This window comes from Ananas comosus, linkage group 3 (genome assembly GCF_001540865.1).
Source record: "Ananas comosus cultivar F153 linkage group 3, ASM154086v1, whole genome shotgun sequence".
NCBI lineage: Eukaryota > Viridiplantae > Streptophyta > Magnoliopsida > Poales > Bromeliaceae > Ananas > Ananas comosus.
The window spans coordinates 14,121,557-14,148,457 of NC_033623.1; the positions used below are offsets into that span (position 1 = coordinate 14,121,557).

The 26,901-nt window shown below is 37.3% G+C and overlaps 3 protein-coding genes and 2 long non-coding RNA genes across 6 annotated transcripts; 2 read left to right on the top strand and 3 right to left on the bottom strand.

Moving 5' to 3' along the window:
* Positions 1 to 1,494, bottom strand: LOC109707927 (transcription factor bHLH93-like). The gene is made up of 4 exons (XM_020229467.1): positions 1,095 to 1,494; positions 816 to 998; positions 548 to 715; positions 1 to 455 (listed from the first exon to the last, which is right to left on the bottom strand). Exons 1-4 carry the CDS (start codon positions 1,332 to 1,334, stop codon positions 369 to 371), a joined length of 678 nt encoding a protein of 225 aa, XP_020085056.1. The 5' UTR covers positions 1,335 to 1,494; the 3' UTR covers positions 1 to 368.
* LOC109706986 lies at positions 10,583 to 11,696 on the bottom strand. Its single transcript, XR_002215387.1, has 2 exons — positions 11,424 to 11,696; positions 10,583 to 11,224 (listed from the first exon to the last, which is right to left on the bottom strand). It is a non-coding gene; the product is annotated as an uncharacterized LOC109706986 (long non-coding RNA).
* Positions 11,165 to 11,763, top strand: LOC109706987. The gene is made up of 3 exons (XR_002215388.1): positions 11,165 to 11,283; positions 11,373 to 11,559; positions 11,647 to 11,763. It is a non-coding gene; the product is annotated as an uncharacterized LOC109706987 (long non-coding RNA).
* LOC109706985 lies at positions 12,397 to 15,254 on the top strand. Its single transcript, XM_020228015.1, has 2 exons — positions 12,397 to 12,730; positions 14,951 to 15,254. Exons 1-2 carry the CDS (start codon positions 12,420 to 12,422, stop codon positions 14,997 to 14,999), a joined length of 360 nt encoding a protein of 119 aa, XP_020083604.1. The 5' UTR covers positions 12,397 to 12,419; the 3' UTR covers positions 15,000 to 15,254.
* On the bottom strand, positions 12,837 to 26,755 carry LOC109706983 (phospholipase D delta-like). Of its 2 annotated transcripts, XM_020228012.1 has the most exons (11): positions 26,650 to 26,755; positions 25,048 to 26,557; positions 23,655 to 23,771; positions 22,255 to 22,461; positions 21,426 to 21,707; positions 18,988 to 19,056; positions 18,676 to 18,823; positions 16,997 to 17,148; positions 16,140 to 16,307; positions 14,039 to 14,236; positions 12,837 to 13,353 (listed from the first exon to the last, which is right to left on the bottom strand). In XM_020228012.1, exons 2-11 carry the CDS (start codon positions 25,957 to 25,959, stop codon positions 13,057 to 13,059), a joined length of 2,550 nt encoding a protein of 849 aa, XP_020083601.1. In that variant the 5' UTR covers positions 25,960 to 26,557; positions 26,650 to 26,755; the 3' UTR covers positions 12,837 to 13,056. The 2 variants fall into 2 exon arrangements, with proteins under 2 accessions (XP_020083601.1, XP_020083602.1); XM_020228013.1 differs by having other exon boundaries at positions 13,218 to 13,520; positions 25,048 to 26,755.

The following is a 26,901-nucleotide window of genomic DNA, read 5'->3' on the forward strand; positions in this document are numbered from 1 at the left end:
TTATTCCGAAGATGGTGGTGCTGTTTATTAATCAGAAGAAATGCTACATATGGTAAAATCATGTGAATAGCTTCGTTTCTGCGGCAAAAACGAAAACTCTAAACTGAAGCTTTTGGTTTAGGCATCGAAAAAACACTTCTAATTTGTAAATTCCGTTGCAGGAAGAGCAATGCAAACGGTACCAAAAGATACTACAATCCGCGAAAAAGGAACAAATTAAGCATCCGTTGTTTAGCACGATGCTTACAACAAATGAGTCAGCTCTAGTCATTAATTCAAGCCCATCTCTCAATTCTCGCACCCAAAACAAGAGCTTCTTCAAGTTCTCCCCCACTGCGGCTTCTCTTCTTCTAGCTCCGAACTCCTAACTAAAGAGACCTCCCGCCGTAACCTGCATTCCTGAAGAGAGCTTGCTTTATCTCTTCAGAGCTGATGAGCTCTGTTTGCTCCTTGTCCTAATAACCACCATAAGCATTAACAAAAACAAAAGAAATAAATAAACAAACAGCTCCTGAAATAGAGAGATCGATGTTGCAGCTAATCTTACTTCCAAGCAAGAAGCTTGCATCCCAAAATCACTGAAGCAGCTCGCAACACACTGATGGATCTCCAAACCGAGAGCATCCAGCGTGCTCACCATCGAAAGCAACAACCCGGGCTTCGCCGCGCAGCAAACCTCTACGCGGGTGTCCCCCTCTCTCCTCTCGACATCGAACTGCATGCGACGGCCTTCACTCGATCGTTACAGGAACAAAAGGATTTACTAAACTGACGATCGATCGAGAGCAACACGGCCGGCAGATTAATTTATTTACCTTGGTGGAGCTCCTCATGAGCGTCGTCTCACTCGGATTCAGCTGATCCTTCAAGGCACCTAACTGATTCGGCCGGTTCCGCGGATCGGACTCGGCCTCGGCCTCCTCTTGCAGGGCTTTGATCCGTGCCATGAGCTCTTTGATGTAATCGATTGTGTCTCCGAGGATGGACGTTCTATCCATCTACAAATTGATAGGCCGGACGAGTATGTGAGCATATATATATATATATATATAAGGCCACGTCCGAACAGGCACTTTTAGTCATATTAACATTACCTTGCTGATCTTGGGCACGACGGATCGGAGCATGGAGAGCCGATCGTTGAGCCGCTTTCTCCGCCGCCTCTCCGCCATCAGGTTCTTGGAAGGCAGGCCGTCCGCCTTCTTCGGCCTGGCGTTCTTTCTCTCGAGGCAAGAGCTGGCGGCGAGCATCAGCGGCTCCGGCGTGCCGGCCGACTGCTTCTGCTCGGCCTTGCAGATATTCCGACCGCCTCCGGAGGCGCCGCCGCAGCTCATCTCCTCGTGGATGGCAGCATGCGCCGCCGCCGCCGCCGCCGCCGCCGCCGCCGGCGGTGCCGACGAGCCGCACAGGCCGGCGGCAGCAAACGGGCTGCAGACTTCGCTGAGGCAATCGAAGTTGGGCTCCGGCGCAAACTGCGGTCCGCCGAAGCAGTTCAGTCTGGCGGTCCCTTCNTCGAGACTCTTCCCTCTGCACCCTCTGCATGGGCCGGCCTTACTCGCTCGATGAGAAGACGTCGCTTCCCTGGCGGTCTGACTTGACGAAGCCGCCTGGCGTCAAACGCGGCCTCAAGAGCTCCTGTAAGAAGAAGCTTTCCTCGTCGAGCTCCATTATTTCCTCTAGACCACTCTCTCTCTCTCTCTCTCTCTCTCTTTATCTCTCTATTTCTCTATTTCTCTTTTGCAGCTTCACACTTGTAACAGTACTGCCGAGGCAGAAACAAAGGGGAACTATACCAAAGGAATGAATCGGGGAATGATATACAGTGAAATGGCACCAGAGGGAGAATTAATTGTATATAAAAAGGGCTTGTTAAGGAACAATTATTCCTTGTAAGGGATGCAAATAAATTAAGAATGCATTAAGGTATGTGCTGGACGCATTAGAACCTACGCAGCCTAAGATTGAGATGGAATCTCACCAATTTTTTAATCCCCCCTCTCTCTCTCCTTCTTCTTTTCCTTTTTTTAATATCTCTCTCTCTCTCTCTCTCTCTCTCTCTATATATATATATATATATATATTTTGAAGTTTTGTCAATGATCTCAAATCTTTTTCACCGAAATCTGCAACCAAAAAGGCTGAGGTTATTTAATTCGCGAGTCCTGAAAGCTTTGACTCGCAGGTGTGCCGGAACAGAGTAAAGATGCGAGATGTAGGTGCTTATTATTAACCTATAGAGTACTTACGTAATAAAATAAAAAAAAATTACTTAGTCTACAACAAATATAAAAAAAGAAAGAAAAAGTTGTAATTTCCATAATCATTATCAAAACCTTAACGGTAGGATTTATCAATTCCTTTTTAATTTTTAACAAAAAAATATGTGATAAGGCATGTAAAAAAATATAGACTCTTGGATAAAGAAGTTGTAGATCGAATTGTAAGAAATAAGTGGTAGAATCACTGATGAACTATTCTTTATAAGAGATCAATTCGGCAAGTGCATTAATTTGCAGTCCACTTCTAAGATAAACGCAGCAATAGTAATTATAGTATTAATTTCGGCCAATGAAAACACTAAGCTCCAGTCTCAGATAAACAAAAAAAAAAATTCAAAATTCTCGTATGTAAAAAATTGTTAGCTTAACCGACCGTTCCTAGCGCAAGTGGCAAAAGGATTTGGTGGTTGGTATTCAAGACCCAAGTTCAAATTGTAATTAATTCATATTTTTCTGCTAAATTTATTTCTAAATAAAATAAACGAAGCATGCAGCATGCATGCTATCTTTCTCTCTCAAAAAAAAAAAAAATTTGTTAGCTTACTTCCATTTAGTACTTTCAATTAATATCAGTAATCAAGTTTTCTTAAATAGTTCTTAATTAATTTGATAATCTGAATTGAAAAGACATGGGAACAAACAAGATCATGGCAACCATTCTTTGCATACGGCATATTCGCCATAGAATTTTTGTTCCCTAATAGAGTGTTGTTGTTGCCTTTCTAGTTACTTGTTAAACAAGGTTATTGTACATACATCCCTTTCCTTAACCAGTCATGGTCAAAATTAATTAAGCGAGTTATTAAGCTTGCAGAATACTATAATTATTCATTGATGTGACAAGCAAATGCGAATAAAATTGGTGTGTTAATTATGTGCCAGGTAGCTTAACTAAGGCGTGTGTTGTTGTGTAAAGTGTAAACTGATTTGATTGATCTTTCCTGATGATAATAAGAAGCAATCCTGGCCCTACAATGTGGTATCAAAATGCAGATGATGTAGATATATATAGTCGACAAAAAGCTTTGCCCCACAATATATTATTTATTTTATTTATGTTTATTTTGTTACGTTGTTGCTGTCTAAACAGCAGGATATGATAATCTTTGCTCGAACGTACCTTCCAAGTTGAGGGTATTAATTAGGTGTCTCTTAAATTCCAAAATGCAATCCAACATGTCTAGTTGTAGTCAAATGGATTTTAAAATACTATAGTGAAATTTAAAATCCTTCTTTGTCTATAATCACCGATTGTCTGCGAAAGTTAATTGACCAAACTGAATCACTGAAACATCAACTTTTTTTTTTTTAATACATATTTTACTTTATTTATAAAGTTTGATGAATATATTATTGTTTGTCGCCCATCCATTAGTACGTGAACATAATACTAACTAACCATCTCATCCTTTTTAAATTCAACAGTTCAACTTCTAATACTGACCGTCCCTAAAGCAAGTAGCAAAGGACTTGGTAGTTGATACTCGTGACCCAAGTTCGAATCCTAATTGATTTACATTTTCAGCTAAATTTATGTCTAAACCTATCTCTAAAAAAAAAACAGTTCAATTTATAATAAATACTCAGATGCATTATAGTTGTAGAACTTGAACTCACAACCCAGCAAGACAGAGGCCACTTATTAGTCACTACAAGTTAAAAACATTTAAGATTTGTTTTAATTACCAAATGCTAAATTTTTAGATAATTGTACAATATCAATTCATTTCGAGCCGAACGCAAGGGGGCTAAGTCTAACTCAAACCTGACTCGTTTAATCAAACTCGAGCGTCCACTCTCTTTGGGCTGAAAATAAGCCAAGCTCCAACCAGCTCATGAGTCAAAACTTTTTTTTAACACTCACTACTACATAAAACGAAGTTGAGCAAAAGCATATAAACAGTACAAACTGGAACAAGGAATATGGAGATATATAAAAATTAATCATAATGGATTCATTATGATATATATATAAAATATTATAAAAAATAAATAAGCTATATAATAAAAAATATTTATATACCGTATTTTTTATCTACACGTAATATAAGTTTTTGAGAAATATTTCAATATACCGGGCAATTTAAATATGATCATTCAATTTTTGAGGTTAGGATTGACTTTTACGATAGTAACTTGCTCAACAGATTACCAATCAATCTAAAGATGATATTTGAAAATATGTATTAGCTAATTATCAAATTTGATAATATCCAACAAATCTTCATTTGATAAGTGATAAATCTTTATAAATTCGAATTTAAAATTTAACTTGAGTTTAAACTTTATATTTATAGTTGTATAAATTAAATTTAAATTTTTTTAAAAAATTATATTTAAATGAGTAAGCATTTCAATTCAATCAATTTAATATTAAACTAACATGAAAGTTCAAAAATGTTAATCTCCTTAAAATTGTAATTTAAGTTATAGTGTAGTTATAAACTTTTATTATTTATTTAAATAAAATATTTTTATATTTTAAAGTAAGTTGAAATTGTTAATTCAATATTGAGAAGCAGCATTAAATTTCAAAAATATTAATCAAATTTAAATTATAAATTTAGATTTAATTTATATTATATTTAAAAAATAAATTTTATTAACTGTTTGAGTTGTTAATTGTAATTTTATTAATTGTAATTTAAGTTATAGTGCATTAAATTTCGATGTTTGAAAATTAATTTTTAATTATAAATTAGTAAATTTATGACTCCATGTAATAACAAATTATTATTAAACCGGTATTCAAAATGGATAATCCAATTAAAAACTCAGTCTCTCCAGGACTCAAGGGTAATATGCAAAACTTTTTAATATTAGCTCTTTCATTTTTCCAAAAATTTTTAGATTCACATACCTAGCAATCGGTATTGCTTGTGCAATAGCGAGTCATTTTTTTTTATGCATAAATCTTAATTTTTTATTAATTAAAAATAAACGGTTAAAATTAGAACGAAATATTGAAGCATTACTTTAAATTTTTTGCCATGTTAAACACAGTCACCAGTGTGCAATTCACTGTAAGAGAAAAAAAAAAAAAAAAAAAAAAAAAAAAGTGCTTCCTACCTTCTTGGTTAGGTAGGGGTAGCAGAAGGAATCAAAGAACCGTATTTACAAACTGCTGCAATCGAGGGGTGTCTCGCGCGAATCGAGGGGCCTGATCAGAGTTCCGATTCGAGGCAGAAGCGCTGATGAGCCGCCACGCGCGGCTTCCCGCAAGGACCGCCGATATTCGCGTTGCGTTTGGCCCCTACTGCTCCACTACTATTACTACTACTGCTAATGTAGTGCATACATACATACATACGTACGTACCTACGTGCGTACGTACATGCATACATAGCCTCTCTCTCCCTCTCTCTCTCTTTCTCTCTCTCTCTCTCTCTATATATATATCTCTTATCTCTATCTCTCTTGTTTTTCCCAGGGAAATGTATACGGAATCAGAGAAAGGACCAAGACCACCAGAGCACGTGCTGTGTCAGCCCTGTTGTAACTACGAGACAACATTGCGTTAATTAATTAAGAAAAATGTAATAATAATAATTACTTAACTCAAGGTGTTAAAGTCAAATCAAGGTTTAAGAGGCTCTGATAACACTGATACTGTAGCAACGTAGCATTTCGAGGGCCCGCTATCCAAGACTAATGGGCGAATTGGACCAAATTTTGGAAATGGAGTTTAATAGCATGAAGCCCAATATCCGATATCCAATATGGTTCTAAGATAATCTTTTAAATAACATGATATATATCAAGCTTTTGTTGTCTTGGTGATCAGGTCTTAGTTTTGTCGAAAGAGATTTTATATTCGGATTTGATTATTTTCAGTATAAGACTTTGGTCGATCAACTTGGTGATCAGGTCTTAGTTTTGTCGCACCTAAATATAGTGTGGTACATTTGCTTCAAAGCCGTTAACGTGGTCGAGACTTTTTTTTTTTTTTTGAGAGATAGATAACACGCTATCCGCTTCATTTATTTCATTTAGAAATAAACATAACTAGAAATGTGGATCAACTAGGATTTAGAAATAAATGGTCGAGACTTTCGGGACGACTAAAATCACCCTTACAATGGATCACTGGGAGAGTGAAACTTGCATGCACGCATTTGGTTTTGATTGTAGATTTTTTGTAACGTCGTGTGCAGAAAATTTTGAGCATCGACTGAATTTGTCTTTTACTGAAAGACGTGGTCAATCTTGGGTGCTAAATTTTATTTTCAGCTAATTGTTAGATCATCCCTATTGATTAAAAATAATCATTTAGGGGGTGTTTGGTTTGCTATAAAAGTAGGCTGAAAATTATTTTCAGTTTGAATTTTTTTTTCCAACTGTATAGTTGCTTGTATAAGAGATTTTTCGTAAAATAATTTTATAGATTCTCAAGAAAATCGGCCTTTTCATTTTCCGCTCAAGACGAGCGAAAAATAAAATGTTTTGCTCTAAAAAAACGCGGCATACAAAATCTATGCACAAAACCCTCAAGTGGTCCATGAGAAAATATCCAACCTCCTAAACGATATGAGTTGCCCAACCAAAGGGCCATGTATGGATTGCACTATTATAAAATTTTAATAATATTAAATATATATTATATTTGTAATATGATAATATTAATATATATTCATATAAGTTTAATATAGTTTTTAATTTACGTAAACTATAATATTGTAATATCGCATAGATTTTAGTACATGTTAAATAATACAATATATATATAAATAAATTAATAAAAAATTTAATTTTTCAAATGATTTAAAAAATATATGCATATGCTTTCATTCTTTTTTCTAAAATATCCAATATGATAATTGTTATATATCAATAATATATAAAATATATAGAATTATATATATATATATAGAATTGAGCTCCTATACTTTTAAAAATACCAAGTCATTGGTGCTTGTAAGTTTTTGGCTCCTGGATTAAGAGATGTGCGGTTAGAATGATGTGGGCCCCTAGGGTTGAGTGGCCCTAGGGTTGAGTGGGTGGTTTGTTGAATAGTATAATCTAACGGCTAAAAATGATCAAAGGTATAGATCTAACGGTAAAAAATTTATAAGCACCAAGTGCTTGGTGCTTGTACAAGCACCATAGCCTCTCTCTCTCTCTCTCTCTCTCTCTCTCTCTCTATATATATATATATATATATATATATAGTGAGTCTACTATGCTATCGGAAGCACGGAGCCTTCCATGCTTCCAGCTCGTTTTCGATGTTGCGACTTTCGAATCGTCGATCNTATATATATATATATAGTGAGGCTACTATGCTATCGGAAGCACGGAGCCTTCCGTACTTCCAACTCGTTTTTGATGTTGCGACTTTCGAATCGTCGATCGGTTCCGTTAAACTTAATCGTCGATCGGCTCCGTAAAAAAATTATAACTTTTTCAATCCTTTTTTTGATTTATCTTATCATTTTTGTTGTACTAAATTTAGAAGAGTTATATATCCATACTTAAGTTTCTATATATAAGTATGAGTCTCACATTAAAAACTAAAAACTATTGGTTCGCATCTTATATACTTTATTATTCTCAAATTGGTTGTTTGAGAAATAATAAAAATGATACTCTTGACTAAATACATATACGATGGCCGGGTCGGGCGGCGGCGTGCACATTCTTCGCTATTTGGTTCACCTAGCTTTTTTTTATTTTACTTTTTAGGATTTTGTATTTAAAAATAATTGACCCCAGAGATTCATTTTACTTTTATTTTATTTTATATTCGTTTCGAAATTACTAGAGGAACGTTTTCAACTACCAAACAAACCATTCTTGGGTCCACTAGACTGCTAGGTCCGAGCAATAATTTTTCTGACCAACCCTTAAAGCAATTCCACTCCAAGTTCAAACGTAATTATCGAGCAGACAAAACCAAAATCTCCCGCTGGTTACTGTGCCTATATATATATATATATATATATATTTAGAGTCCAACTATGATGCTTGTAAAAGCACCAAATATTTAGTGCTTGTAAGTTTTTTTACCGTTAGATTTACTCTACGGATCATTTTCAACCATTAGATTATACTATTTAACCAACCATCCACTCAACCCTATGGGGCCCGCATCATCTTAACCGCATATCTCTTAAGTCAATGGCTAAAAATCTACAAGTACCAATGTCTTAGTACTTTTAAAAGCATAGGGGAGCTCAATTCTACATATATATAACTATATAAGTATCTTATATAGTTACTAGAATACCTTTTACACAACTATCACCAATGTGATATTGTGTAATTTTTAGGGCCACTTGGATCTGACTTTTTGATTAACTAATAGCTCCTGATGGATCAAGATAACACTAATTCCACCTAACAGGCACCTACTCACCGATCATCGTAACCTAACATCTCTTCCATCCAATGGGCTGAGAATACACACAAGTATCACTTGGTGATACTTTTAATCAATATTTCAGTCTACTCTATACTATATATATATAATGTATATTATATAGCTATATATATAGAATATATTATATATTACTAATAAGCTACTCTAACTATATTTCTTATCCGTATATACGAGTCCTTCGTACTCATAAGTTGTTTTCGATATTGGAGTTTTCGAATCAACGATCCACACTGTTAAACATGATCTAGAGTATTTGAAAATTTTAGAAAATAAATTTCGTAATTTTTCGAAATTATTATAAAGTCCATCAAGCGGGTATAAAATGAACGGTTAAAATCGAATGACATCCTAAAAATGGATGATCGGATCCTTCAATTTAAGATCAGAGTTATTGATCTTTATTTAGGTAGTGAATAGAATTTTCTATCAAAAATTCAACCTATTCCGATTCTTTTTCACCGTTAAACTAGCAAATATCTCATACCAGCCGTTAAAAATTATCGATTTGGTGAGCTTTTGATTGTAAGGTAAATGATGTCGAAAAATTATAAAATTTGATTTCTAGACATTTTAAATGCTCTAGATAATGTTTAACGGTGTTGATTATCGATTCGGAAGCTCTATCGTCGAAAACAACTTATGAGTACGAGGACGATCGTATTTATAAGAGTATAGTAGCCGGACTCTATATATATATATATATATATAAAATTCGAGTTGGGCTAAAATACTATTAATAGTATTTGCTCCATTTTGTTATCAAGTTTTTAGCCTTTGAATCAATTCTTTTGATCATTTCTAACTATTGGATTAAATATTATAACCTATTGGAGACCACTCAACTCTAGGGGAACTCACCCCTAAGGGACTAATATCATTCTAACCTTACAATTTCTCATCCAATGGTTAATAAAAACTTGATAGCAAAAAATGTCAAATACTATAAATAGTATTCCAGCCCAACTCTATATAAATCAGTTAGAATATATTTAAATAGGCTGAGGCTACTATATTCATATGAGTATAGAGCCCTTTGTTCTCATAAGTTTTCAGCTGTTCGGATGAAAAAATGTGCGGCTAGGATGAGAGTGGTTAGGTTGATAGTGGGACCTCTAGAGTTGAGTTGATAATTGGTTGAATAGTATAATTTAACGGGTGAAAATGATTAAAGGATAGATCTAACGGTCAAAAACTTACGAGTACAAAAGGCTTTATACTCATAAGAGTATAGTAGCCGGACTCTATATAAATATATATATAGAGAGAGCGAGAGAGATGGGCTAGAATACTATTGATAGCAAAAGATCTTTTTTGCTATCAAGTTTTTAGCCTTTGAACCACTTTCTTTCAGCATTTTTAATGATTGAATCAAATATTATAACACAATAGGGACCACTCAATCCTAAGAGACTAATATCATCCTAACCCTACAATTTCTCATCCAGGGGTTAAAAATTTGATAGCAAAAAAATCTTTTACTATCAATAGTATTCCAGCCTATATATATATAAATATATTTGGATCTTTACTATTACACCAACCACTCACTCAACTCTAGACATCTAATGATCACAAAATGAATAGAATCATATTATCAATAATATTCTAGCACAATTATATATACAAATATATCACTTTGTTTCCTTTTTAATGAGGATCCCATGGAGCATATAAAACAATTTGGGAGACATCCAGGCACTTTAAAAAATTCACTTTAAATCTATAGCTAAATAGAATATATATATATATATAGAGAGAGAGAGAGAGAGAGAGGGGGGTTTTATGAAAAGACAGTTTAATCAACCATTCACCACTGTTTGAAGGATTATTTTACATCACGTTATCATACCAGATATTAAATAAGGAAAAACATTAACCGGTGGGATGAATGAATAGTAAAAGAGATTTTAAATCACAATACAAATAAAGCAAACGATCACCGATCGAGATTCAGCCTTTAATAATAGAATGGAAACAAGGTGTTGAATACAATATACTAATTCATCGTTATCTAGAAGTTTAAGCTTAAGATTATTCTCGAACCATCTACTTCCATGACAGATCTAACCTAAAAAATTTGCCGTTGGAGCCTCCGATAAATAAACTCAGAATGATCCAATAAAGAATAAAGATCTTGATCCAACAGGCAATTCAACCTAACTTCATAGTTCGAGCAAATCAGATTGAATGATGTGTTCTTGGGATCTATTAACACTACTACTAAGTAGAAAGAGGTTGATGGATTAATATTCTGATCTTGCTGTACTTTTCATAAATCACAGAATAATAATTGCCTTCCACTTACATGCCAGATCTACCGCGTAGATTTTCTGATCCTCTGCATCGGACGGTTCAGCAGCTCCCCAATATTCCTACTTTTCCAATAGGCAAAGGGCCTGAGGTGTTCCAAGGACAAGTGATCCATTCTATGGACTACTCTGCCATGGGTACCTCTAGAGCCAAGGATTTAATAAAAAAAAAAGAGCATTACAGTGGTAGGATTCCAAAAATCAGCTTTAGATATTGCAGTGGAGGTCGCCAACGCAAATGGTGAGACGTTAATTTCCTGTACCAGTGATTGCATGTAAGATTGCTAATAAATAATCAAGTGTTACCACACATCGCGTAAGTACGCCAATGTTTTGTTGGTTAGCAAATGATACTTGAAATTCAGAACAAGTTTATCTTTATCTTTTCAAATAATTTACTTTAAGGGAGGGATTATCCATGCACGGCGATATGTAGAATGAAAAGGCGGATCATACCTCACTTCAAGGTTTGGGGAATTCCTCTTGCATTCCTGTACCTTAACCGTTTCTCGGAGCTGCTTCTTCACAAGCCCGGTGAAGGATTCCTACTTGGCTTGCTGGCCACCCTGTTGTCGCCATTGGTAATTACTGGGTAACAATTTTATCCATCAACTCGAATAACTAGACTTGTTCCTCCTGCTTTCCTACTCGTGTTCTGAATCTTACTATTCTAGTTCAGAAGTGACCGATATCGAAGTTCGCGGAGAGCTACTACAAGTGGCCAACTCCGATACGGAAGTTCAGCAAGGTGCCATGAGCAGTCTCTTAAGGAATTAGGGGTACAAATATCGTACGCGAAATCCCTTAGTTCTGATAAAGGGGCTGCTGAATTCGCCAAGAAGTTCAGAGTCCAGGACTTGACCGTGGACTTGAGTCCCGTGTCAGTCAGAAATCTTCTCATGATTTCGGGTATGGTTACCAAGTAAAAAGTCAAAATGTTCGAGTTCTTTCACCCCTTAGTCTGTTACGGCGAGGGAGGAAACCTTTCAAGCGGGCCTTTCCTGAGAAGTTCTATGATAGAGTGGACGAAGGGAGCCTCATTAAGGGCTTCAGCTTCTGCATGAATGGAGTAATCCTCGAAGGCGAGATCGCGCCGACAGAGACAGATTTAAAGGCTTCGCCACCGGATTTAAGGGTGATCAGAAGCTCAAGGATTGGAAAAATGACGGTTCACCCTCGACTACTGTTCCCTCTATAGGTTGACATGCTTACAGTAATCATTTTCTGCAACTATTAGCTTCTTTAATCCAAGAAGGTCATCCTAGTATTCTTCTACAAAAAAAGCTTATAAAGCTATTATAATCTTTGACAGGGAATGTATCCACCCTCAGATTCTGCAACTAGCGGTCATCGGGTACTCTGAGAGCGTATCAGATCTGTACGCATCAGAATTGCGGTCGAAGTGGTTAGCATGCTTTCTCAAGGGCGGCTTCCAATTGCCTTATAAAGCGCATGGAGGAGGACATGATGGAGTGGGAGAAGTTCATTAAGCGCTATGCTCGCGAGTACTTCTGGAGATCGTCCATCACAACTGTTCACACCTGGTACAATGATCAGCTGTGCCGGGACATGGGATGCAGCCCAAAGAGGAAGAAGGGGCTCCTCGCCGAGTGGTTCCTTCCTTACGGGCCCCAGGCTTATGTACATCTTTATGCCAAAAGGAAGCAAACTGCTTATCCGAGAGAAGTGATAAAAGTTCATGAACTAAAGCGCCCAAGTAGTAAAGAGTATAGGGGCCAACTATCGGTACCTGGATATCACAGGTACTATACATGTTTTACCTACCATCCTCTGACACATCCTCACCTGTGTCTACTTTATTCATCTACACTTAGACAAGGTTGAGAAGGTTAAGAAGAAACACTAGCATTTGATCTGGAATTTACTATCATCATCCTGAAAAAGTTGATTGATTTCAACAATTTGCACCGAGGAGTTCCAACTCCAATTTAAACAAGCCAAACCCACACAGACCACACAAACGAAAAAGAAAGAACACAAGGAACGAATACAGAGAAATCATAGTCATGAAACAGTATCTCTCCCCAGTTGAGTGGAGCATCTCAATTAGGCTTCTAAATAAGTCATTCTACATGGTCAAGATGTCGGGAAGTGAGGTTTGCTCTCCTAAAACCTTACCACCAACATCAGGAAAGCGTTCATGGCCACGTAGTGGCCCAACCGAACCATCAGCCTCGACATTAATAGGGTATCTCAGAAGGTGGCCTTCTAATAGAACTAATTCATCACCAATGTATCTTGTCCAATTGTTATTAGCTTTCGAATTCACATATTCCACACATTCCAGACTGTGAGGCTCCTCAAAGAGTGGATTATCTACCTCGCCAAGATGCTCGGCCCATAGTGACTTCCTGTAACCATAAATCTAAAGCAAAAAGCACCCGGACAATAAGAATGCTGTAACAACACCAAATGAACACAAATTTTGATAGTGGAGCTTCCTATGTGTTTATTATACTGGCACTTTCCTCCTAACTCGGTACTATCTCAGTGGAGGAGCCTTCAAAGAAATGCAATGAAGCCACTGACAAGCTAAAAAAAAACTTCTATCAGTTCCTTTGCTATGAAATATTTTCTGCATTAGTTTTTTCCTTTGATAGAACCAGGGGATGATGCATAGAAGGTAGAATCCATTAGCTATGCAATGCAAATAACAGAAATTTTGAAGGGATAGAAGTCTTTCAAACTTAGTTGTTTCATGTTTATTTTCGCTCACAAAGACAAACTAAATGATGCATAATGACAGCACTCAGATTGCTAGTGGTAGGGGTGTCGATAGGGCTGCTACTGCCCCGTGTTTCTGGTTGAGAATGCCAACAGAAAATATTAGTGAGCTATAGATGTCAACAACCTCAAGACAACAACAAACACAGCCTTAATCCCACCCTATAACAAAGGTTGGCTACAGAGATTTCATGCACAAGGTCCAGGGCATGCATTCTGAGAATTTTATTTTGGTAGATTTACTCTCTATCATGAGACACTTTGATTGGGTCCCAGAAGAATTTGAAATGAAAGGGCAACAAAAAGAGGAGAACAACTCCACTTACCTGGCCATGCGGATGGCCTCTATTTGAAGCCCATGTGTGATGTGGTTGGTATGCACCCATAGCTATTTCGGTATCTCTCGAGCCATCTAGAGATCTCTGGTTAATGTTGGCTGACCCCAAAATCACATACTCATCATCTATTATCATACCTTTTGCGTGAACATATATCATAAAGCGCCGATGCTTCCGGGCCAAGGCCTGAGAGAGTTTATGAAAAACAAAGGCCATCAAAACTTCCTTTCTCACAGAGTAGCAAGCATGCATCAAAATTTTCATAGGTATTATTAAACTACTTGTAGTACTAGTAGCAAGGATTTAAGTGCCGTGGCACGGGATCGTACCGGAAACTTGCCGGCACGGTACGGCACGGTGCGTGCCGAGCCGTGCCGATGCGTGCCGGTCAAAAAAATTCTTGTGTGCCGACACGTAATAGCATGAAATATTTATTTTCTTTAGCAACAAAATATTCTAACTATTTATTATACCTTTTTATCACATCTTTTGAACTTTATTGAGGAAATTACTTACTAATTTAAGGAATAAAGGGTTTTGAGCTATGCCATCGGACGGGATCTGTATCGTGCCGGTATCTTGTTGGCACGGTACGGCACGGTGGATACGACCCTTGCCGACGGGCACTTAAAACCTTGACTAGTAGTCAATTTTCCATTGAGATATTTATTAAATTCATAAGTTTCATAACTGCCAGCCTTAGGTTTTGCTTCACCGTATAATCACGATTCAGGACTTTATTTGTCAGTTCATTAAGTCAATTCTTAGTTGAAGCAACACTGCCTGTTAGTGTTGGTACATCAATTTGACCGCGTTTGAATTTCGGATTAAGAAAAAACTTGAGCAGATCATTCTTCTGTTATTTAGGATCTGATTCTACATCTCTGTTTTTTGAAGCAGGAATTGGCAGAAAGAGGATGAGAGAATATGGGAAACTATAAGGAGATGACAAATAGTACATAAAATAAGAGAAGATAGAAATAAGGTAGAGATGCTGATCTGTGGAGACGCAATTCATTGCAAGTTAACTAACCAAAAGTAGAATTGGAAAGAACGGTGAGGACAGTTTTTCCTTGCCAATGTTATAACACCCTGAACATTATCCTGCATCTCAATAACTCCCCTTCGTCAAAAAAAATTATCAATTCCAAGCTAGCACTTCGGCAGTGTCCAAAAAAGAACCAAAAATTTAATAATTGTTGAACTGGCTATGAATCATTACGGAAACAAGTTGACAGGTGGCACTAGTTATATTAAATGAAGTTGAATCACATTAATTGAATATTGTGCAAATAAACTCCCTATTTTGATAGTTCTAGTAAAGAACATTTCATTTATCTAGTTTTAGAACTAGTAATTATGTTGCAACTTAGACAAAAGTTCAAAATATAGAAATGATGTGGTACGTCAACTCATTTCAGTGAAATTTTGCGTCCAAATTTTTGGGTTGACTTGAAAGGGCGGAAAGGTACAGAGTTGAAATTGATTCAATTTTTTAATGCAAAGAGGTAACTGACAGATAGGCTGAAGCACGATTGAGAAACAGGCTAAAGCGCAAGGAGGATTTTTGTAATTCAGCCTTTTTCTATTAGATTTAGGAGCTTGGCTACACCCAATCTCTAGGGTCTCCTCATTGTGACTCAAGCCCACCCCCTCACCCTCCTCTTCCTCATGCCATACCACTACTCAGTGGTTTGGAAATGGTCTACAGTATGTGAAACAACCGTTGTACTCTAAAACTTAAGCTGTTAGAGAACGGTGTTTAAACATTTTTATATTTAACACTCCCCCTCACGTCTGGGCTCGAGACTTTTTAGTCGGCTCATGACGTGGGCTTGAATTAAATGGAAGGAAATTAATATGCTAGGAGCCTGGAGTGACTCGAACTCAGGACCTCCTGCTCTAATACCATGTGAAACAACCGTTGTATTCTAAAAACTTAAGCTGTTAGAAAACGGTGTTTAAACATTTTATATTTAACACAGTATATTACTGTAGAAGGTTGCAGTGTAGTGATCTAGTGTTAGCGAACACAAAGCAATGCACACAAAGATTCAAGTACTTGAAGTAAGTTGATAATAAACAATACCATAGCATTATCTTCAGAAGGTTCATTTGTTAAATCTGAGGTTCCATTTTGTAATTCACGATTGCCAAGGCAATAGAAGTTGAGATAATCTTTAGGATGTGCCTTCCCAAGGTTCATCAATTTGAGCTTCTTCGCGATGATTCCATACATCATCTTTATTGTTTCTGCCTGGAATATTTATATGTGGTAGAAGTTAAGCTGACTACTAGAAAGTACAGAAATAAATGAAAGATGACTGGGATTACCATGAGGACATTCAAAATTTATCAATATAAGCAAACAAAGTGATTTTCTTTACCAAGCTTTTCAGAGCTTGCTGTAAATCTATATTACTAACTGATGAACTAAACCAAGCTAGATACACCAAGGTTAAGCTAATCAATATTGCAGTCAAAGTTTTGCAATAATTCCATGTTGTATCCTATGACCTAACTTGAATGACTCAATTTTGTTATCAGAGTGTCAATCATAACAATTTGGTCCCCGAAGTTTACTCTATGTAACAATTATATCATTCCTTTAAGACGAAAAAGTGGCATATTGTCAGAGGTCTGTATAAAAAAATTTAGGCTTGGAAAACCTGCTAAAAAGGACTCCGAGGCTTAATTGAAAAAAATTATCACCCTTAATTAGTATAGTAAACCTCCATTATCTGGAGAATGTTAGAAAGGTAATTTCTCTAGACCCCCATAAATTTATGAACTGACAAAATAAGTTCATATTAGGACCATGTCTTCATAAACACTACGGGTGATAACCTCACTTTTTACTGCACAAAAGATCATCAGAAAACATCAGTCTCTTGGAACTCTTTTAGAGGAGTTTAGGTCAAAAAAGTTGAATTCCAGACACTTTACCTGCCAAAAAAGAATCTCCTGCACAGGAGAAGAACTAGGGGCACCCTCAGGCCACATTGGTATAACTATATACACAGCAAAACGTTCTCGTTCTTCGATTTTCTGAGCAATCTTTAATGCAAGTTCCATTGGGATCAGATTCCCAGCGCCATCTATCGAGCAACAAAATCAAACGTGAACTGAAACGAAGTAGGTATAAAATTAAAAATTGAAAACACAGCATTTTATAATGATAAGGATCAAACAAGTAACCAGGATTGCAAAAGTACCGGTGAACCTTATATATAGCCTGTAGGTATGTCCGTGCAGGTGGGCATGGAGATTTGTTGATTAGTGACAACAACAGTAAATATATAAAGCAACAGAATCATTGCTATATTGGTGCCTAAAAATTTCTAAAGAATCACCTAGCTCTTAACACTTAGCAATAGTAACAGCAACTAAAACTTCAATAGCGACAGCAACTAAAACTTACTATAGCTATCTGGGGTAAATCTTACATATCAAATCAATTTAATTGCTCTTCAAGATATGTAAGCATGCCACATCAAGTGCCATTGGGAAAGTTGCAAATGATATAATTACTGCTGCAAAGATGATAATGTTGTACTCTCTAAATATTAGTTCTGGATATCAGCCCAGCCCAAAAGAAGGCCCGGTAACTGGGCCTTGTTACAGATTGGTTTCTATCAGCCAAATAGGCACCTTAGGTGCCGTCAGGACCTTGCAGTTTAGAACTGAAGTGTAATAGGCCAGGTTCAGTTTCAAATTTAGCATGAGCTAACATGGCCCAAAGTTCAAATACTTCAACTATCTTCTTTAGTAATCTTTCATATACAGATTCATACACCTTAGCCGTCCATCATTTATTCATTTGGTTGAACAACCATGGACATATTCAACCCAAGATAATCAAAACTATTTTCTTTGGCTCTTTCACATCAGTCTCTTACTCATCCGACTCTAACTCATCTGATGATCTATTAATTTCAGTTATATCATCCACAAATGCCATTGGATGTTACTTTTCTGTACATCTAAAGCAATCAATCAGGTAGGCACAGATATCTTAAATTTCTAGTTCACTTGCAAATTGCAATTTAGGGGTTAAAAAAGAAAAAAGATTTATGAAGGAAAGTCAAACCAAAGAGGCATAGATAACCTGTATATAATAGAATAGGCTGTAAAATTGGAAATGCATTAGTGATGACTAGTTACGAAAGTATACTTGTCATCTAACAATTCTTGGCAGCTAATGCATATTTCTGGATTGCATCATGTAGTAAACAAGCATGTAATAATAGTTATTCTGAGATAAGGATCATCTCTATGCTTACCAAAATTTAAGTGAATATCACATGGTCATTCCTCTCATACTGCCTGTTTCCAAACAGGGTTGCAGTAAAAGATGAAAAAAGATGCTACTGCCTACTACTATTTCTTCATTAATGAAATAGAAATCCAGAAAAAAAAAAAAAAAGCTGCTTGATAAAAGAGAACATCAAATTGAATGTCAAGAAAATGCCAAGCACCATCAATTTTCCGATCACATAAACAGGAAGGGCAACCTATCAACTTTATTTCATCTATTTAATGCTGCGGCGTCAAAGGTATCTTATTTGACAAAAACTTTCTATGAAATTTACTTAAAGTAAAGTGCAAGAAGTTTTATTTCATACCAGGATTTGCATAATTTGGCCAACCATAAGAAGAACCAATGAAATATTGGTTTTCAATGTATATGAAGCGTTGTGCTGATCTTATGGCTCTGACATATGCGGAGTGGATGCTCTTATCAATCACCACATTTTTTCCACATGCAAGATTCTGTGATAATGCAGTAGGAAAATAAGATTTAGGTATGCCAAATACAGTACAGTCCTGCACTAACACTTGCACACACTTGCAGTAAACTATTGATCTAGGTTTTTGGAAGTAGAATATTCAATACAACAGTATTTTAACTGAAAGATCATGGAAAACATAATCACCTTCGCCTTAGCTTCATGAAAATCTGTGGGAAATCCTTTTACCGATCCAGAATCAATAGAGCGGAAAACCTGATATAAACTGATAATTAGCTTGCTCCTGATAGTACAATTAAAAACCAGATTTCTCTCTTTTCTAATTTTATTAAATTTTTTGTGCATATATTTTTGTGTTTTTGCATAAAAGAACCTATTTTGCAAAGTAATAGAACATGATAGCACATGAAAACCCTTATTTCGGGTTCCAACATGGAGAAATAAATTGAGAGGTTATGTGTGAATCTTTTGCAGACACCCTCCTCTTTTCCAGAATTTGTGATAGCACAATTTTAACATCATACTTTTTAGAATATACCATTTTTTGTCACCATAACTTAAAATCACTGCCATTAACTGACCATCATTGAAGATGCATGCCTTCAAATCTTCCACCAAGATACTAGCAGGTGGGTGATAAAGTAACATGGAAAAGGTATCATTACCTATTTGCTTGCCTTAGGTCATCCCTTTTCTATATTCTAGATACAAGTGTACTAAGACGCCCTCAACTATAGACCACTTTGAAATAGGCCCCTCAACGTAATCTCTTTTTGATTGACATCCTTCGACTTCTGCTTTTGTTGTTTGAGTTATTCTAGTTAGTTAGGCTGGAAATTTTGTTAGATTTAATGGCATTATTAACTATAAGTAGTTAAGTTTCTAGTTTCATTTGCTAAAAATTGATTAAAGCTATTATAAATTTAATAAACTCTTTGATTTTATTAACTTAAATCACCCATATTATAAAAAAAAAATCAAAAACTTAAAGTTGTCAATAAAAGAAAAAAGTTGAGGGGACCATTTCAAAATAGCCTATAGTTGAGGGAGTCTTAATACAATCCGTTGACTATTTGCTCTAACTGGTTAGAAATGCAGAATTGAAATAATTACACAGTTATTCAATTTGGACAACAAGAAAAAGAACAAAAAGGATGACAAAAGAAGGAAAAACCTGCAGCTCAAAACCATTGACAAATATTTGACTATGTTCACCCATGTATTCCATTGGTGTACTCGTAATATTATACAGTTGTTGTATTCTAGAGATAATAGATCTTTTAGAATTATTTTCATTGCATGAAATATGTTTTTAAAGTTTTGCACAAAAAGTGGCTTAAATATAATACTGAAAGTCGAAACCACAACTTAACATCTCTATTTCCTAACCGTGATGGAATCTAGAGACAAAGGGTCTTTGGTGAATTACAAATGCTGTGTAAACAATAATAAGGCGGGTGCCTTTTCACAATGTCGGCGAAAGAGCCCCATATGCAAAAGTATCCTTTTATTTTAAGATAAATAGTGTTGCAAGTCCTCAAACTTTGAGGTAGATTACACTAATTCTCAAGCTTTAGTTTGCTGCAGTTTCTAGCTCAAAACTTTAATAATGTTGCAACAAAGTATTACCTTTAGCAACTGTCCAAAAGAGTTAATAAGTTGCTAATATAGCGATGACATGATAGTGATGCAACATCTCGGGACAACAATTTCCCCAAGAATCCTCTTCCGCATGGGCATCTACCCCAAAATTTATCCTTCCAGTCAAAGGAAGAGTACGGCTATGAGCGTTAAGTATACATTGGGGTGAAGATGGTGAAGAGCTTCCTGTTCCCACTTTGTCCTACTGCTATCCCTGGTGGCATCCTATTTACTGCTCCATGGAGCACTACTATGCTGAGTTGGGAGTGAAGTGGCATCCCAATCATCGCCACGTAACTACGACAATAGCATGGCAGTTATGTAAATAAGGACATGATAGGATCAACCACATGTCATAGGGAGAGAAAGAGAAGAAATCATTTCAAGCACCTGTTGCTCTACAAAATCCATACATGACAAGCTAAATTCAAACAAGGCGGTTTTTAAATTTAATTTTAATCCATTGGATGTCATAAGACATGCATTTCAAAACTATAAGCTTTCGAACCATTTTACCTAGGCATTAGATCCATGTATAATAAGGTGCATATAGTACAGAAAATGCATTCTCCTCTCCCTCTCTCCCTTGGTTTAAGATGTCATAATACAAAAAATGCATTCTCCTCTCCTCATCTCCCTTGGTTTAAGATGTCGTAATACAAAAAATGCATTCTCCTCTCTCTCTCTCTCCCCCTTGGTTTAAGATGACAAGCGACTCAATCGATAACACGGTAGTGACTAAGGTGTCAAGTTACTATCAAGTCAGCACTATGTGATACAGTGGTAGCGAGGTTAGAATTCCACATCACTGCCACACTGGTGATTCATTAACTCTATTGGGTGGGACCTAATGGCAGGGCCCAATCACAACACATATGAAAGTTTGAGTTGAAAATCACAACAAATTTATTTTTGAAGGCTAAATTGTAGCCCGGTGAAAAATTTGAGGACTAGCTGTGCAATTTAGTTTTTGTCTTCCTTACCTGAACATGCCAGTTTTCAGAATCTTCCTCTTTAGAGCCCTGCACAGTCGGATCACCATATGGTTTGGCTTTTGAAGGACTAACTATAGATGAGACTTGATCAATCTTTATCAAGGCATCATCATGAAATAGAGTTAATTTTTTAAATTGCTGCTCAATTGACCAAAACTTTGTAGAATTTTGCCAGCGTTGCTCAAAATTCGTTAGGACGTCGTAGGCGGCAGGCCCTTCAATTTTGCAGTGTAAATCATGCCATGGTTGCCTTGGACCTTTAGTTTGCACCTGAAAGTCAATCACAAAAAACATCATTAGAAGATTCTCAAAAAAATAAATGGAGATGAATGAAGCACCAAAGTATTCGGAGACATTAATATCATAAGCTATAACCTGATTGATGAGTTGGAAGACAATTAAACTACATAACATTGTAGCTCTAAAGATACATACACACTATAATGAAATCATATTTGCATGGTAAAAATATGATATGCTGCTCCTATCTGAATTTGTTGTGGTTAACCGACAAAACATTTTTTTGGACTATTTTGGATATTAAAACTTGGCAACAAAAATTATATTTTTTGTTCAAAGGCCAGATGTTGTGCCACACGACCAAAATCAACGACCTACAAAAACTATATAACAGTACTCTTTACTCTTTAGCAATGCGTTCAACAGTTCAACTGGATGTGAATATCACTAGAAAAATACAGAGTAAAGATCATGGAAAAATGGTTATCTTTACTTTATAATTAATATGTGAGGTACATGCAAAATTTAGCAAAATACTGACAAACAAAACCGAGCAACAACAAAGAATTATACTTACGTCAAATGTGGGATTGTGAATATCATTGGAAAATACAAAGTCAAGATTTTGAAAGAGCCTGTGTTTTGGTGTATCATATCGGCCATCACAAAGATCAAGCCCTCCAATGAAAGCAGTAATCTTTCTGGTACTTTGAGAAAGCTGTGTGTCAAGCTGTGTGTCAACTATTACACATTTCTGATGATGAGTGTAAACCGTCCCAACAATCTGCACCTCATCAAATTAAAAAGTAAAACAATTAAGCCACAGATTTGTAGGACAAAATAGAAAAGAGCCTGAACAGCTTTCTTCACAAACCATTGAGAAAGCATTATTTATCCCCGGATGGCAGTATTTTCTTGAAAATTGAAAGAGAATCAACCTCACTTACTTCCAAACCTTGATTCTTTGGCAATTAATCACAGAATCATTGGAATTGAGGAAGAAAAGGAGGAATATCTGACGTGATTTTGATTAGTTATGTCATGTACTGAAACATATATTGTAATGGACATTCAGAGATTCAGATTGAGAAATAAGCCAGGGATGACATTATTGAAGGAAAGAATGGTCACGACTTAACTGTTTAAGCAAAGTATCAGGAAGCAAATCACAGTAAGCAGGGATTATCGAAAACGTAGTTTCCTAGTTATTTTGGTATCTACTATTAGGGAGTAAAACAAGTAAGAAATTTTCTATTTTTACTTGGTATTGGAGCAACAAATTAGAATGGTCCTTGCTTCAATGAAATATAGAGTTTATTCCACACGCTTCATGCCTGCTGTACTTCCTTGTCTGTAAAAACTCAAGAAATGCTTTATTGATTTTGCTAATAATTTTATTCTCCCAATATTGTTCTTGCTTCTTCATATTTCCATGTCAGGACTACCAATTTCTTGTCATCATTCATCTTCAAAATCTGAAATCAAAGACTCTTGCTTCTTTTAGTATATGCACACTGAACTAATCTATTTTCTCCAACACCTCTAAACTCTAAGGTCATAGCATTTACTGAATCCAGGAACAGTATAAGCACAGATTAATCTTGCTTGGATGAAGAAACAAAAGGAATCTTTTGACCATCCTATTCTGACGCTGCAACCAGTAAATGAGAAAATGGTCTCCTGATTGTCTTACAGCCTAAAGATCAACATTATGTAAACTGTAAAGCAGTAGCTCATGAACATGAGAAAAGTGAATATTCGAAGTCGCCAGCTGAATGGTAAAGCTAAGTTTAACCTGATATGAGTAATGATGGTAACTTGTCTCATAGGAATTGGAGTCAAATGCATGAGCATATTCTCAAGCAAATTGAGCACATTACTTCAGAATTAATGTAAGGATACACTGCCAGCTACAAACTATCTTGAAACAGTGAAATATTTCACTAGCATCAACAGAAAAGGTGTTGTCTGGCTTGCCTTTTGCTTAATTATGCTTAGCTTGCTGCTTGCAGAACGAGGTGATAGCACACAAATGACAGATGAATGCTTGAAATACTTTTTGGTCTCCTCGTCATGAGTTTGCATCACCCCTTCCTGCATAAAACTCGAAATATGTTAAACACACGGATCAAATCACTTGATTTGACCAGAGAATTATATTATATAGGGCATAAAACAGATTCTAATAATAAATTGTGCAGACAATATCCATCATTGGCATCACAAGAGTTCTACATACACTATTATGTAAATACACAAATGATAATTGGTAGCCAGAACATTTATCAAGGGGAATGAAGAACTAAATTATGCCAGAGGACAAGGCTACCATTGTTCAAAAACTTCGAATAACATTTTGAAAACACCTATTCTCAAATCTTAAGAAACTTTTTATACGCACCTGTAAAAAAGCCTACAAGGAACCCACTGGTGAATATTTCAAACAATATCTTCGGAATTTCAAGGAGCGTGAGGAAACCTTGTCTAAGAAATTATAACTCTACACAAGAACCACATAAAGAATTATAACCGTAAATGGCTAAATTGCACCAGCAGTCACCGCTTAGATCTCTAGCCTTTGCTTTCTCTCAGTCTTACCATTCCCATTATTAGATTCCTCCTTGAACTGGCCAGATATGTCCACAATCTTGCCATATGGGAAGTCCAAAAATCACTTACAAGCAGATACATTACAATTAAGCAGAAATTTTTGTCTAGTTTGATGGAGATGCTCAGCCAAAAGTCATTGGACTGCAGTACCATGCAAATTTTATCTACCGACTCACACTAACTACTAAATTAACTCTACTTTGGAGGAAGGTCGACACTTCTTAAAGCTCATGGTGAAGTATTCTGAACAAGGACCCTACTTTTTCTTTAAATAAAGAGAGAGCTACATGAGAGAGCTCTTTATAGAGAACTGATTGAATAGGAGGAAAGTATGGTGGCAGGAGAGACTATCTTATTAACAAAAGAACCTGCGAAATGTAATGACCATGAGGGGCAGTAAGATTTACAAAAGTGAAAGATAATACATGAAAAAAACGAGGAGCAAATGCCAGCTTTGTGACTGCCATAGAAGGTCACACGTGTGGCTAACAGAGCGCAAGCCAAATTTGCAAATTAGTCCAAATGCACTCAATAAGGTTAATCAGGGTTTTGCTCAGTCTATCAAAAGATCAGAATGAAACAGTGCAGAGGCCCGATGGCAATGCTGCAATTTACTCTTTCCCAAATAGTGGTCCTAGATTCTTAATAGCAAATACACAGACTAAGTAAAAAGTGAAAAGAACATGAAATTCAAAGAGACAACATCGAAGTACTAGCAAAGATCAATGAGAGAAAGCATCAAACAACAGAAACCTTTCACCTTCCTGAAAACATTAATGTCGCGGGAAGTCTTATCATCCCAAACCAGCATGCGCACCGGAATTCCCTGATCCGACTTGAACTTGAGGAGCTCCCCCAGTGTGAGATTCCCACCATTCGGCAGCGTGCTCGCCGACTCTCTCACCAGCCTGACCTTATGGTAGATCGACCATCCCACGATATAAATCAGATGGCGTGCTTCTAGTATAGCGCGACATATATCCTCCCAACATTTCTCGTGCTTGAACACCCTCTGATCATCCAATTTGATCACCGGGAGCTCCCCGTCCCGAACGTGCGCATCTTGGTAGAGCGTCACCATCCCGCCCTTCCTCAGGGGAAAGTATGTATCCCGCACGCCCAACTTCTCGGGGTCTCCCGGAATTCCCTGGTGGTAGAGAGCGTTTTCCCTGACCGGCACGAATTGCAACTCGACAAGAAGATCAGGACCGGGCGGGGGGCGCGAACGGCCAGGGGGTGGGATCACGGGCACCCAATCGCTGAAGGGTTCGCCCGAAGCAACCCTGGAGGCGGGGATGGTGGCGGTCCCAATGAGTTGCGCCCCGACGACGTCGTCGTCCTTGACGTGGAACTCGATCGTATCGGCGTAGTGGGCGAGGGGGATCTTGAACCGGGCGTGCCACCTGGGGTTTTGGACGTTGGGGATGACGTTGGTGCGGGCGACGGTGGAGCCAGCAACGAGGACAGCGACGTAGGGGTCGCTGGTGATGACGGGGGTGTCGCCGACCGAGCGGGGGGAGGACGGAGGGGAGCGACAGGGGAGCGGGAGGCCACAGAAGCCGAAGCAGCGGCGGAGGGCCTCGGAGAAGAGATCCATGTTGGGGAGGTTGCGGGCCTGGATGATGTGGAGTTCCAGGTCGCCATGGAGGAGGACGACGTTGGACAACGCCATGAGCTCTCAAGAGGTGGGAGATGAAGAAGAGGAAGTGCCATTGTTGATTGTTGGCTGAGGGGATATAAAGGAGGGACGAGGAGGATGAGGAGGGAAGAGGAAGGACGAGGAACAAGGGAGGAACTCGGTTCTTTTCTCGCCGGAGAAGGATCTTGGACCTTTTCAGGTTCTCTTGAATCTTGAAGGAAGAACTCGGGCGTTTCCGAGTACGCAACTAATTAATTGCGCTCTCGTTGGCGGTTACACATGTACAGCCCCGCCGTGAGGGTATATAATAATAATAATAATAATTTATAATTTATTTATTTGTGGGGTCCGCAGTGTCAGTTTACGAACCGGGATATGACCGTTGCGCTAGAGTCTGACGACCTTTGATCCGGTGCTAATGGGCGGGGCCCAGTGGGATTTTGCCCGCGCCTCGAACTCAGCCTTCAACACTTTATTCCACCGCCTTGTACCTTTCGTTCTGGAATAAAGTGATGGCTTTCATTCTCTGGCGATGTCCCGAATATCTTCTCTGCAAAAGCAGGCACAGAAATTGTTTTTCCAGCAATGATTCTTTCTGAGATAAATCCGGCTCAAAATAAAGGGAGTTCACCTGTAGTCAGCTAGTAATTATTTTCAAGTTAACTTTGAATGCACAAGGTTTCACAACTGTAGACACAATATGTAAACAGAAAGCCAATATACCAACGAGTGACTGATTTCTTGCAACACCCGAATGCCAGCAACTTTCCCACCAAATATTTTCCAAACATAAGCAGTGCACCGAAGGACTCCACTAGCATGATCAGAATTCAGAAACTTTGGTGTATGTTACCAAACCCTTCAATGGGAGCACGGATTGGTGCCGAGTTCTTGCAATAGCACCAATCCACACTCCTTCGACAAAGCTTTGCAAGTTTACACTACTCAGATGAACAAATTTGAAACAAAATGAAC